The 11699-nt window shown below is 35.3% G+C and overlaps 1 protein-coding gene across 1 annotated transcript; it reads right to left on the bottom strand.

Annotated features, from left to right (window-relative positions):
* Nucleotides 1-3950: 3950 nt before the first annotated feature.
* LOC140803487 (homeobox-leucine zipper protein ATHB-15-like) lies at nucleotides 3951-10193 on the bottom strand. Its single transcript, XM_073159387.1, has 18 exons — nucleotides 9088-10193; nucleotides 8598-8757; nucleotides 8351-8454; nucleotides 8039-8129; nucleotides 7844-7939; nucleotides 7633-7746; nucleotides 7467-7550; nucleotides 7199-7354; nucleotides 6836-6910; nucleotides 6612-6718; nucleotides 6331-6523; nucleotides 5989-6174; nucleotides 5745-5825; nucleotides 5323-5457; nucleotides 4875-5197; nucleotides 4672-4777; nucleotides 4356-4505; nucleotides 3951-4243 (listed from the first exon to the last, which is right to left on the bottom strand). The coding sequence occupies exons 1-18, from the start codon at nucleotides 9318-9320 to the stop codon at nucleotides 4097-4099; spliced, it is 2541 nt and encodes an 846-aa protein (XP_073015488.1). The 5' UTR covers nucleotides 9321-10193; the 3' UTR covers nucleotides 3951-4096.
* Between the last annotated feature and the right edge of the window lie 1506 nt (nucleotides 10194-11699).

Raw genomic sequence — 11699 nt, 5'->3', positions numbered from 1 at the left:
AATAATTGAATGGAAAATTAATTCTTGGATTCAAAGATATAATTTATTATTTAAAACTATAATTTTCTTATTGATATGATTTTGTTAAATAATTTATTATAATTTTTGTTTTTCTAGACTTTTATAATTGTGAGAACCTGAAATTCCAGCAGTAGCAGCAGCTGGCCAATTTCAGCAGAAGCTAACAATTCCAGCAGCAACTCATATTTCAGAAGATGACAAAATCCAGCAGACAGAATCCAGCAGATAAAATCCAGCAGCAGCAGCAGCACGAAATTCCAGCAGACAGTTACTAATTCAGCCATGACTTGTAACTGAAGCATTTAGCACGGAATAAAGATTGTTAATGGCAGATTATGGCCATTAATTGGGAGGCTAACAGTCAGAATTTTTGCCTATATATAACACTCTCAAACCCCTGAAATGGGTTACACAAATCTTGAGATTATCATTTGAAAATTAGAGCTAAGAGAGTACATTTTCGAAGCTGTAAAATCCAGAAGCAAGGCAAGCAGATTTCATAATTCAACCGAAACACTTTTAGCAAACTACGGTAAGTGGGCTTATGTATAAATATCTTGAAAACTGTTTGATGATTTCTGTTTTAAAGCAAAGTATATTCTTGATTTCTGATATCTGATTTTGAAGCACTGAAACTTAGTGAACTAATGGTAGGAATATATATTCTGAACATTACTGATTACTGATTACTGGCTTCACCCCTTAGAGGAGAGAACATATAGGGGACTGATATCAGTTTAGCCATGAAATTCACGAACGTGCTCAGTGCTTACTTGATAAATTTCTGATTACTGATTACTGAATACCGAATACTGATTACTGATTACTGATTTCTGAATACTGATTCCTGTTCTGAAAGTAAAAGTTCTGTATATTCTTGAATTATTGTCCTGTATTAAAATGATTTCGAAAACTGGGAGTTATTCCCGCCCCCGCTTACTGAGTGACAATCATATCACTCACCCACCGAAATATATCAGATAAGAACGATGAGGAAAGGCTGGAAGAAGAGGAGCAGATCCAGTTCTGGGGCTGGTGAAGAAGATTGTTAATTCTCAGTTTTATTTATGATGTATTTCCGCTGCATCTGTAGTAATGTTGTGTCTGTTTTACATTTCCGCTGTAAAACATTAGTAATTCGAGTTGTATCAGACCATGAATATTTCATATTATGAATAAAAGATTGGTTTCTGAAATTCTGTACTTCTGAGGCTTGTTGTTTTCGAATGTAAATTTGAGAGCAACGCCGGTGTCAACCAACCCCCGTTTCGGGGCGTGACAATAATGATTCACTCTAGATTTAATATTATATACTTAAAAGTGTTTATTTTCTTGTAAATTCTATCTTACCGTGATTTGTAGGTATTTAATCAAGGAAACAAATATAAGGAAAAACATGCCTATAAATAGAAGGATCATATGCTACGTAATAAAAGGAGACGAGAACGAGATATACAGACGCGCAGATATAGAGAAGAATCAAGTCACAAAGCATCATCATTTGAAGATCGTCGGTGTTTTAATGTGTTGTCGTGGTTGTTGGAGATATCTGAAGACAAGTCCAACAACCACGACAACACTTATAAAAGTGTTGATTGAAGATTTTTTTATTGCTCCAGTTTTTCGACACATCGTTTTGCATTCTTTGATTTCGTTTTAAGCTTGTTATTTTTTTTATGATGCAATTTGATTCCTTAACATTTTAAGGAATATAGTTTTTTATAAAATCACTAGTGTTGGTTTTGTAAACTCAAATTATTTTTCTAGTGATTATTTTATCCCTAAGACATCGCATCGCATACTTGTGCATAATTATTTTCGAGATATTTTTATTTAAATTATTTATTTGTGTGATATATTATTGTTAAGATTAGAACTTGGACCTAACTCAACCCCAAAAGCTAGCTCAAGGGGGGAGGATTGTCCAAGCCCATATATACAACTCTCAGGTTATTTATCCAACCGATGTGGGACAATTAACACACCCCTCTCACGCTCAGGAATGAACATCTGAAGCGTGGAGTTTACAAATGACCCAATTATGGGCAGAACGGGTGGCTTAATTATAGGCAATCCAACACATAACGGTGGAACCCATGCTCTGATACCATGTTAAGATTGAAACTTGGACCTAACTCAATCTCAATTATTATGTTGTGTGTTGTCACTAAATGTTACAACATCTGGTTACAATTTTGATGTCTGATATACACAACATCTTTGCTATTTATGTTAAACAGAAATTTCGTCCGACGACGACAACAACAATAATAATAATTTTATTGCATGTCTCTTTAGGTCCTGAATTTTCCCTAAGTACTAGCTAATTTTTAGAAACTAAAATAAAGTACTCATACAAACATAAAGCATATATTCAAGTACGCCTGCCCCAAGGTATTAATAATTATATATTATTCGAAACTAAATATAAAATTTTAGATTAAATTTAGGAAAATGTTTTCCTAAATTTAATCTAAAATTTATATATATATATATATATATATATATATATATATATATATATATATATATTGTTGTTTTATGATTTAGATTAATATATATTTTCAAAATATACTTAATACAACTTGCAAATTAATTCTTTCAGTTTTCAAAAAGTATTTTAGAGGCTCCATGGTTTTGGTTTTAGGGATTCTTCTTCTTTGGGAACACTTTAAACACAAACCACTTTTCTTCCCACGTTAGGTTTGCTCGTTATTGTTTGATATTTATGTATTAAGTTATTTTATATTATTAAACTATTTCAAGGGGAGAGGGGGGGGGGGTGGGTAGAAAAGGACACGTGTCCATGGTAACCTCTCCTGCGAAGTAATGCTAACGTACGAGAAAACCAATAAATAAATGTTTCTTTCACTGTCAAAACACACACAATTAAACATTAGGGGCTCAACAATAATTACTTTGAAAATTAATTATTTAAATAAAATTTCGCCACATTTTATAAATTTAACTATCACGTTCAATTTTTTTTTATTGACATGAAATGCAATGACGAGAGTATAAGAGAGTGATTAATTTTGTCATAAATATTTAATACATTTTCAAACTATGAAATAATCAAATTTATCATATATTAAATGTGCTATACAAGGTTATACGTTGTAAGAATAAATGAAAATTATACGTTCTTGCAACTTCGTACAAATGCTGGGAGAAGTTTCACCGTATCGATTTTGGCTGGTAAAAATGACTGCTCCTCTTGGTAATATCATACGTGATGGCCACTCATATCTACTATTACCCAATCCAAAAAAATTTAAGTAAATAATTTTAAATCAAACGTTTCAAGCTTCGAATCAAAATTAAACTCAAATATAGTCTTAAATTTTTACTAACATTCGACTCGATTTAATTCGTTCACATATGAACTTTGAACCAGCCTTTAGGTTATTACAACATTTTATTTTTTTATTTATTTTGATAAATATTATTATTTTTCATTATTTAAATAAAAAAATTAATAATAACATAGCAGGATTTATCTAATTTTTTTTATAAAGCTTGGCTTTTTAGCTGAAATTTTTTTAAAAGAGATTTAAAGTATTGAAATTTTAAAAACAATCACACAGAGAATACTTTAGACAAGGATTTTACTAGGGGTTATTAAAAATTCAATGTAGTTCTTTCTTGGGCAATGTAGTTTTGCCACTTCTGCAACAAATTTCCTCAGCTTTCTTTGGAGAAAAAATTAATCAAAAGAAATGAGCTTTCTCTTGCACTGGCCAATAAAAAAGATATCCCTGAAATTTCGACATCAACAGAAGAAAAACCCATTTTTCCAAGGATATTATCAGAGGGCGGCTGTAGAATTCTTGTTCAGTCTGCCAACTAAGAACATGTTTTAGATAGAACAAGGTAAGAGCATGGCTTAAAATGAAATAATAAATCAAAAGATGAGCAAGCAAGGCAGATAAGACAACACACAACGTACTAAATCCCATAGTGCACATGATCCAACAAACATAGGAATTTTCTTGGGCGATAACACGATGGAGAATTAAACGAATAGTAAAACATTGTTAGAACCATTTTTAAATTTTTGAAAGTTGTGGATAGATCAAACAAACGACCAGTTGACGAACAGAAAACAGATGCAATTCGCGGTTTCGTCATCATTCAGAACTTTCCAAGCCACGGCTCTCTCGTAAGACACCGGCCTGCTCATGCTCGACAAACAGATGCCACCTTGAAGCGACGTAAAACCCTGAAATTAATTAGTTCAAAACGTTATTATTCACGAGTTTCAATTTAAATTATCAGCTACATAGACTGAAGGTGCTGTATTGATGTTTTGGGTTCGAAGGGATCGCAGTGACCTGATTCATTATGTGTGAAAACTCGGAGACGAGGTTTTTCCGGCCATGATCGTCGAAAATCTTATCCAAAGATATGTCTTGAAGTGCAACCAAGGTTGTCTCGAGCATGTCAAGACCAGCCTGGTTTGCAAATGTACAAACTGGCATCGCCTGCACAAGTTTCGCTCGTTTCATGTTATAAGATTCTAAAGAACTAAAATATTGCATGATTCAATTATAGATCAAAATATTCATACGTGGGAGACTTGAACACAGATTACACAAAATTTAATATTTTAATTTCACTTTTGAAGAGCCAGTTAGTTTGAAAATTTACCTTCATGGAGCAGCACATAATGGCATCCGAGTGATGCCATAGAGCTTTAAGAATGGATTCACTCCCTTCCCCGTTACAATTTAGAAGCTCGACTCCCATATAGCTCCTGCCAAATTATGAACGATGATTCTTTAGCTACAGCGATGAATTAAAACCACATGTTTTGGGTTGAAATGTATCATTATATTACAAATTTGACGTACCTATAACTTTGGCAGATCCAGCGAGCAAGTGTATGTGCCTCGGGAGTTCCAAGATGAGATCGAAGACCAGCTGAACCTAGGTGAGATGGGGAGAGAGCTAATGCCACCCTTTGAACCGAAGATATGATGCTGCGAACATATTGTCGAGCCATCGAGGCGACATTGTCTTGCATGTGACTTTCGAATGCAAACTGAAATGCAATTGTCATGACAGATCTTGTAGAGCCATTTGTGACACCAAGGTCGTTCGAGGGCTTGTTGCCCGCCGCTCCAGTTTCAAGAGCAGATGCAAGGTCCAGCGTGCGGTTTGGACTTGAAGTTTCCTATGTAACATATGTGGGGAAGAAATCAATCAAGAACCAAAAGCCCCAAAAAGTAGAGATTCAGATATTTAAGATGTTAATGAGTTAAAGTACAGACATGACAGAAATTAGTCATGAACACTAACCTTGACAGAATCGAGAGGAATGATGCGAAAACCAGAAGGCAAGAGAGGAGCATCATCAGCAAAAGAGGCATCTATAGGGGCGAATATGAGTTCAGCACACGTTCCAACAGTGTTTTCATCCATTCCACAGCACATCTGCCAACCAGCAAGAAATGAAAAGAGGGGCAAAAACGGAAAAATGATGCATAGCCACAATTTCAAATGCATTCTCTGGGAATGTTCAAAGCACTACATTTCAAAACGCAACAGGCCTCTTGGGCCCTGATATATGGACTCATTCCCATGATAACTAGATTTCTATTTCTCGGAAAATAGTCGAACTTGATTGACCAAAAAAAATAGTCGAACATAAAATTGTATAAACATATGTATGCGGGCCAGTTACTTTTTCCTAATCCTATAGAGTAGAGGACGAAATCTACCTGCAAGAGAAACACGTCCCTCGGCAGCATCACATCTTCAGGAGAATGGCCAACACCTTCCAATTTGATTACCTCCAGCAGCTATTAAGAAGAAGAAAATGTAGAAAAAATTGTGTTGGAAATTGACTCAGGGTTGATACCAAGTTATATCACCACATCCTATATTATAGAAGCATTGAATTTAATTGACCAAAAGAAAGATAAGGTGTCTATATGGGTGAACAAATTAATTCACGTAACTTGCCTCTTCGTGCTCAATAGTCTGAGCCAAAGGAAGGATAACTTGACCCCCAAAGTTAGCAACTCGGGGCCCTAACAAAGTACAGGGACCCATTTTGACGGCAGCAGCTGAGTAAGTGTCAATGTTGTTGTCAGCCCACTCTGATCTATGCTCACGCAGAAACCTGAGTAGTATTGCAGGAGGCACGTTCTGCACCAAGAAAGATAGGACTTAATGACAGAATTTTACAATAAAATGCATCATAATCACATTTTCAAGGTTTGAGGTATGCTCTTTTTTATGATTACTTCTCCTTAAAAAAATAAAAGAATGCCCAAAAAGACAAACAAGGAAAGGCAAACCGACCTGAAGAAGCATGGATGCTTTGGCGCATAACACAGCATTGCAAATGGAAGTATATCCGTTGTTGAATGAGATATTTAACCCCATCACCTTGTCTGGATTGGAGTTTACGAGAATAGTAACATCATCCATGCCATCATTTCCAATCAACGACCACCCTTCATCACTGAATCCATTAAGAGCCTCGTTGAAACCCCTGAGAATGGCCAAAAATGTTTCTAAAACTTGACAAAATAATGTATAAAACAAAAGAAGACACCAAAAGGAGTGTATCTTGTTCACACCGGCTCAACCGAAGGCCAAGGGCACGTAGAGCTGCTGGACGCCTTCCCATGTTGGTGCTAGTAGGCTGTGAAACATCCTGAGCTATCTGCCTAAGATGGCGAAGAGCCTGAATTTGGGGAAAAATAAGGTTAAACAAAAGGAAAACACACATAAACCATCAACATTTTCCCTGGTGTTATTCAAGTGCCATCCGGAATTAAAGAAATAAGAATAAGATCGTTACAGCCATTGTCGTCTTCTGAGCAAGCACTGTTGATGATTCATAGAGTGGCCGCAACACTTCTGGAACACTCCATGCCTGGAAAACAAAACATTAATCGATGCAGATAGAATCGAATTGCAAACAAATGTATCGTTAGGAGGTCAATTCCTCTAAAATCAAACCATATCGATTGCAATTGTTAGTAAAGGATATACGTCTTCCAGAAAAATCTCAACAAAATGGAATGTTTCTGTCCATTATCAACGCACAAACACAATTTGGAATTGTTTCTTGACATATTAGATGTGCTCTTAATAACAATATTTTCACTCCATGACAGAGGTCGTACCATGTCGAACATTGCATAGCTATTAGTCAAAGTACCTCTAAATTCATGTGGTCAACAATGTGGATAATTGAACCTCCTCCATCATACGGTCTAACAAGATAGCCACTGGGAAACATTTCCGCTCTCACAAAGTTCTGCACTGGTGGCATGGTTGGACCGTTTTGAGTATTGCTAAGTGATCTTTCACTGACCTGAGCATTGCGAAACAAAACAAGTCCAATCATCATCAAGCTGGTATAAAATAAATTCAAAGATTTAAAGAGCTTGACTGAAAAATATACAATGCATTAAAAGTTCACTTACCACTAGACTACCATCGTCCATGACTGAAGTATAGCGTAACAACCAAAAGTCACGACCTGGGGCCAAAGTTGTTGGCGCATATAGCTACAGTTTCCAATTTCAAAAGCCCGTTAAAGCATATGATAAGGAAAAACATATGCAAGCCACTTTGACAACATTTATAAACCTGCATGTATAAGAGTTCTACTGTTCCACCGTTTGCAGTAGGTAGCACATTGAGAACGTCCACAGCCCTGCAATAGCGAAACCACATGGGCCGATCCTTCAGGATTTCCACGACCTGTATCAAACAACCAATAAGCAATTTTTCCATACAATATAACTGAAGAATCATTAGGTGGAAACACGCAGAGAGAACAAGAGTGGAGGAAACTTACCCTGGTGGGCTCTAGACCAACCAGGCCGCAGGCTCTTGCTGCAACGCCAGTGCAACCATGAGATATAGCAACGATTCCAATGGAATCCGGACCAGGCTACTCCATATAAACCAAAATTTAATAGGCCAAACAGGTAATATCCAACGTAAATTGCCATAGAACACACAAAAAGAGCATGTGCTCGAGATACTGTACCTTCATTCCAGGCATTTGGACCCACTCTACAGCAGTTCCAGTGGCCTTTGAAAGAAACTCCGTTAAAGTCTCTTCTGCAATGGACAAAAGCCTAAAAAAAAAAGCAAAAAGAAAACAGAATTTAATAGAGCCATTCATAAACACACAACACAAGGTAGATGAATGATAGAGCACGATAACAAACACAATCTATTCTTGTCCTCGAAGAAACTAAATAGTTAATTCAGGAGTGTTAATGTATTTGAGAGGCCATGTGGAAAAATTACACGTGACTTTTTAACTTTGCAACAAACGTAACCTAACACTACTCACCCTGCAGGACTTGCATCCCTTGGCGGATGCTGAGGTGTCAAGTGGTGGTGTTGACCACTCGTCACCATTGATTCACAGCTTGTGTCCTTCGTAGCAAGTGCATTCTACAATGGAAATTAATAAAACAAAAAAGGAAAACCCTTCAATTTCCTCCAGAAACCACTTCGAGTTATCCAAAATTACACCAATGAAGCTGTAAATGATGAAAAGAGCTAAGACTGATAAAGGGATGTTTCACAATTCTCACACTTGGTGTATGCTGGCGAAAGTAACTGTTCTCATACACCAATTGAGACACTTGTTTCTGCAGCCTATCGTTCTCCTCCATTAAGAGCTTATTCATGGCTGAAAGCTTCCTATTCACAGACTGAAGCCTCGAAGCCTCTTTCCTTTGCTTTTCTCTACATCTATGTTTCCAAGCAAAGAACCAACAAATATAATTTAAGACCCTCAATTTACTAAAAAATATCCATTAAACATTCCATAAATCACAAACCAATAATTGACCAGAAAAAGGAACACTAGAATTCACCACTCCGTCCTTAACTTTATAAAGGATTCAAACATTTATTGATATTTCAGTAAGATACTAAATAAGATTAAAACTATACACCCTAAACATAAAATTCGACAGATCTTAATCTATTGAAATAATCATAACCTGTTAAAAAAGCGGACTAAAGCAAAATCAAGCGCTCAACTTGACTAACAATTCTGTCAAAATAGAATGACAGTACCTCCTATTCTGAAACCACACTTTGATCTGCTTAGGCTCGATGTTGGATAAAATAGGGCACTCACGAATCAGCTGCTGTCGGCGCATCGAGCTCGGCTTCGGACAGTCGTGATACAGCCTTTCAAGGGCTTCAACCTGTTCAGGTGTATAGCGCACATACTTACCATTATCCATAACTCCTTCCCCGCCGCTGGCTGTCGCCGCCCTGTTACTATCCTTGCAAGACATATCCATAGTTCACAATTTCAATCTCCTAACAACCCAAGAGAACCTTCCCTCTAAATATATAAACCAAGAAACTCTCACTCAAACTGCCCTTTTCTTCGGTTCAAAATAGCTCAAAATCTTGTGGGCTACAGGAAAAAACCAATCTTTTCAACATATAAGACAGAAATTTTCAACCTTCGAGCATAATCCCATTTCTTTTTTTGGACAATAAATACTATACTACTATCATAAAGTAGCGGCCAAGTTGATAATGTTTCTGATTCAGAGGCAGATTGCCACTACATACTAATATAAACGAACACGGAAAACAAGAATCTTGATGTGTAACGGACGAACAGATTCCTGGACTGCAGCGGCACAACTTCACAGCACCAAACACAAGAAAACAAAATCCCAGGAATCAACAAAGCGCCAGAAAACAAACCAAAAACACTTTTATAAGCATCATTTCTTCAATACACCAAGCATGCCTCAAATCCCACAATTTTTTCTTCATAATACAGATCAAGAACCAGTAAAAAGGAGCCAAATACTCCACTCAAAAAGAGCAAGTTAATCCAAAGACCGAAGATTTAGGCTTTAAAGCATAAACCCAAAACAAGCAAAAGAAGCACACCAAACATAACACCTCATCTGCTTCCAAGATTCCTTTTCTGCTTCACTGAAATTCAAATTTATCTTCGGTTAACGCAAATCCCACATGAATGTACGCGTATCTACAGCCACATAATTACATATCGCGTGATGATACACATAAACATTAGGGAAATGGATCTGGAAATGAATGAAAAACGAAAAAGTAGTTGTTGGTAAAGAAAATGGAAAGGGAAAGGGAACATAGGAGACCGCTTAGTGGAGCACTCTGTTTCCGGATTGGCTTATTTTTTGCCACTTTATTTCTATTTTTTTTCTTCTAATGTCCACGTACAGGTCTACATGAACAGAAACTTCATGGGCTCCTTTGCAATTTTATTTCATCAACCATGGATTTTTTTCCTTGGTATTTAATTTTAATTAAAAAAGTAAATTTATAAAGATATTTCCATTACAATAGAATTCGAGCTCCAAACTTTGCCTGGTTCATCAAAATCTCAAATTTTAGTTATAATATTAATTTCTTCCAACTAAAAAAAATTACTTGGATCAAACATAAATTAAATTCATTTGTACGAACAAAAAAATATTAAAAAAAAAATAGCAAGAAACCTGCGAGTCTTGTCAGGACTACATATCTTGTCCTTAGCAACTGGTCAGCACTAGGAATGATTATTATCCTAGTACATTGCCATTTTACCTAGTAGATACTATATCCCAGACTTCTATTCTTAAAACACACATAAAATAATTTCATTCATCAATTTTATAAAACAAACATTTTATTTAAATTATTCATAAAAAAATTATTTTCATGTTAAAAATATTATTTTTATTATACATATAAATATGATTAATCTGTTTTACGAATAAATATACATAAAATTGTCTCACGGTAACATACTTACAAAAAAAGTTCATCTTTCAACTTACCGATCTATATCTATATATTTAAAAAGTATATATAAAATGGAGGGAAAATGTTAATTTTGAGAATATATATATAATAATAATAATAAAAAAAAAAAAGAGAAGAAATGAGTGGGGTGGCAGAGGACACCATGATTAGGGTTTTGCATGCGCCTCGTCTTGTTTCACAGTATTTTATTTATTATATTATACTTCCAACTCAGGCAAGTCTTTTTAGGTTATGGCAGATTCTTTACTCTCGGCATGCAACATATATCAGTCATTTTATATTTATTATTTTTTTAACACATTAATTATTTATATTATAAGTGAGCAAAATCACAAAACAACTTTAAATATCTTAATAATATCTAGACTAGCGTTGAGAAAAATTATAACCGATGAAACAACGTGAGCTCGTATAAAAAGAGTGAATATTTTTCTCTTATATGTATCATATACTTGGATGGATCGAGTTAGTCTCTCCATCCACTAAAACCACCAAAATTATCGTAAGTTTTAAAAACTGCTGTAACGGAAGGTTTGTTGAAAGTCCGTTCAACGACAACGGTTAAAAACCATTGTTGTAGCTCAATTTGCGACGGTTTTTAAAATCTCGTCGCTAATTCATGGGTTTTCATAATATGTCGCTAAGGTTAGCGACGAAAATCAAACCAAATTGTCGCTAATATTAACTATAGTTACCCATCAAGTCCGTCGCTAATTTTAGCGACGGTTTGTAATGATGTTCGTCGCTAATATTTTTATTAAAATTAAAAAAAATTACTTTTGATAATTTAATAAATTTAAAAAATACTTAAAATCTCATTATGCTATCAATATTCATGATATTAAGTAACACTCAAAAATTAAAAAAAAAAT

The sequence above is a fragment of the Primulina eburnea genome, chromosome 10 (assembly GCF_022965805.1).
Source record: "Primulina eburnea isolate SZY01 chromosome 10, ASM2296580v1, whole genome shotgun sequence".
Lineage (NCBI taxonomy): Eukaryota > Viridiplantae > Streptophyta > Magnoliopsida > Lamiales > Gesneriaceae > Primulina > Primulina eburnea.
Note: the sequence above shows the minus strand (reverse complement) of the source record. Positions and strands in the feature narration are given on the sequence as shown.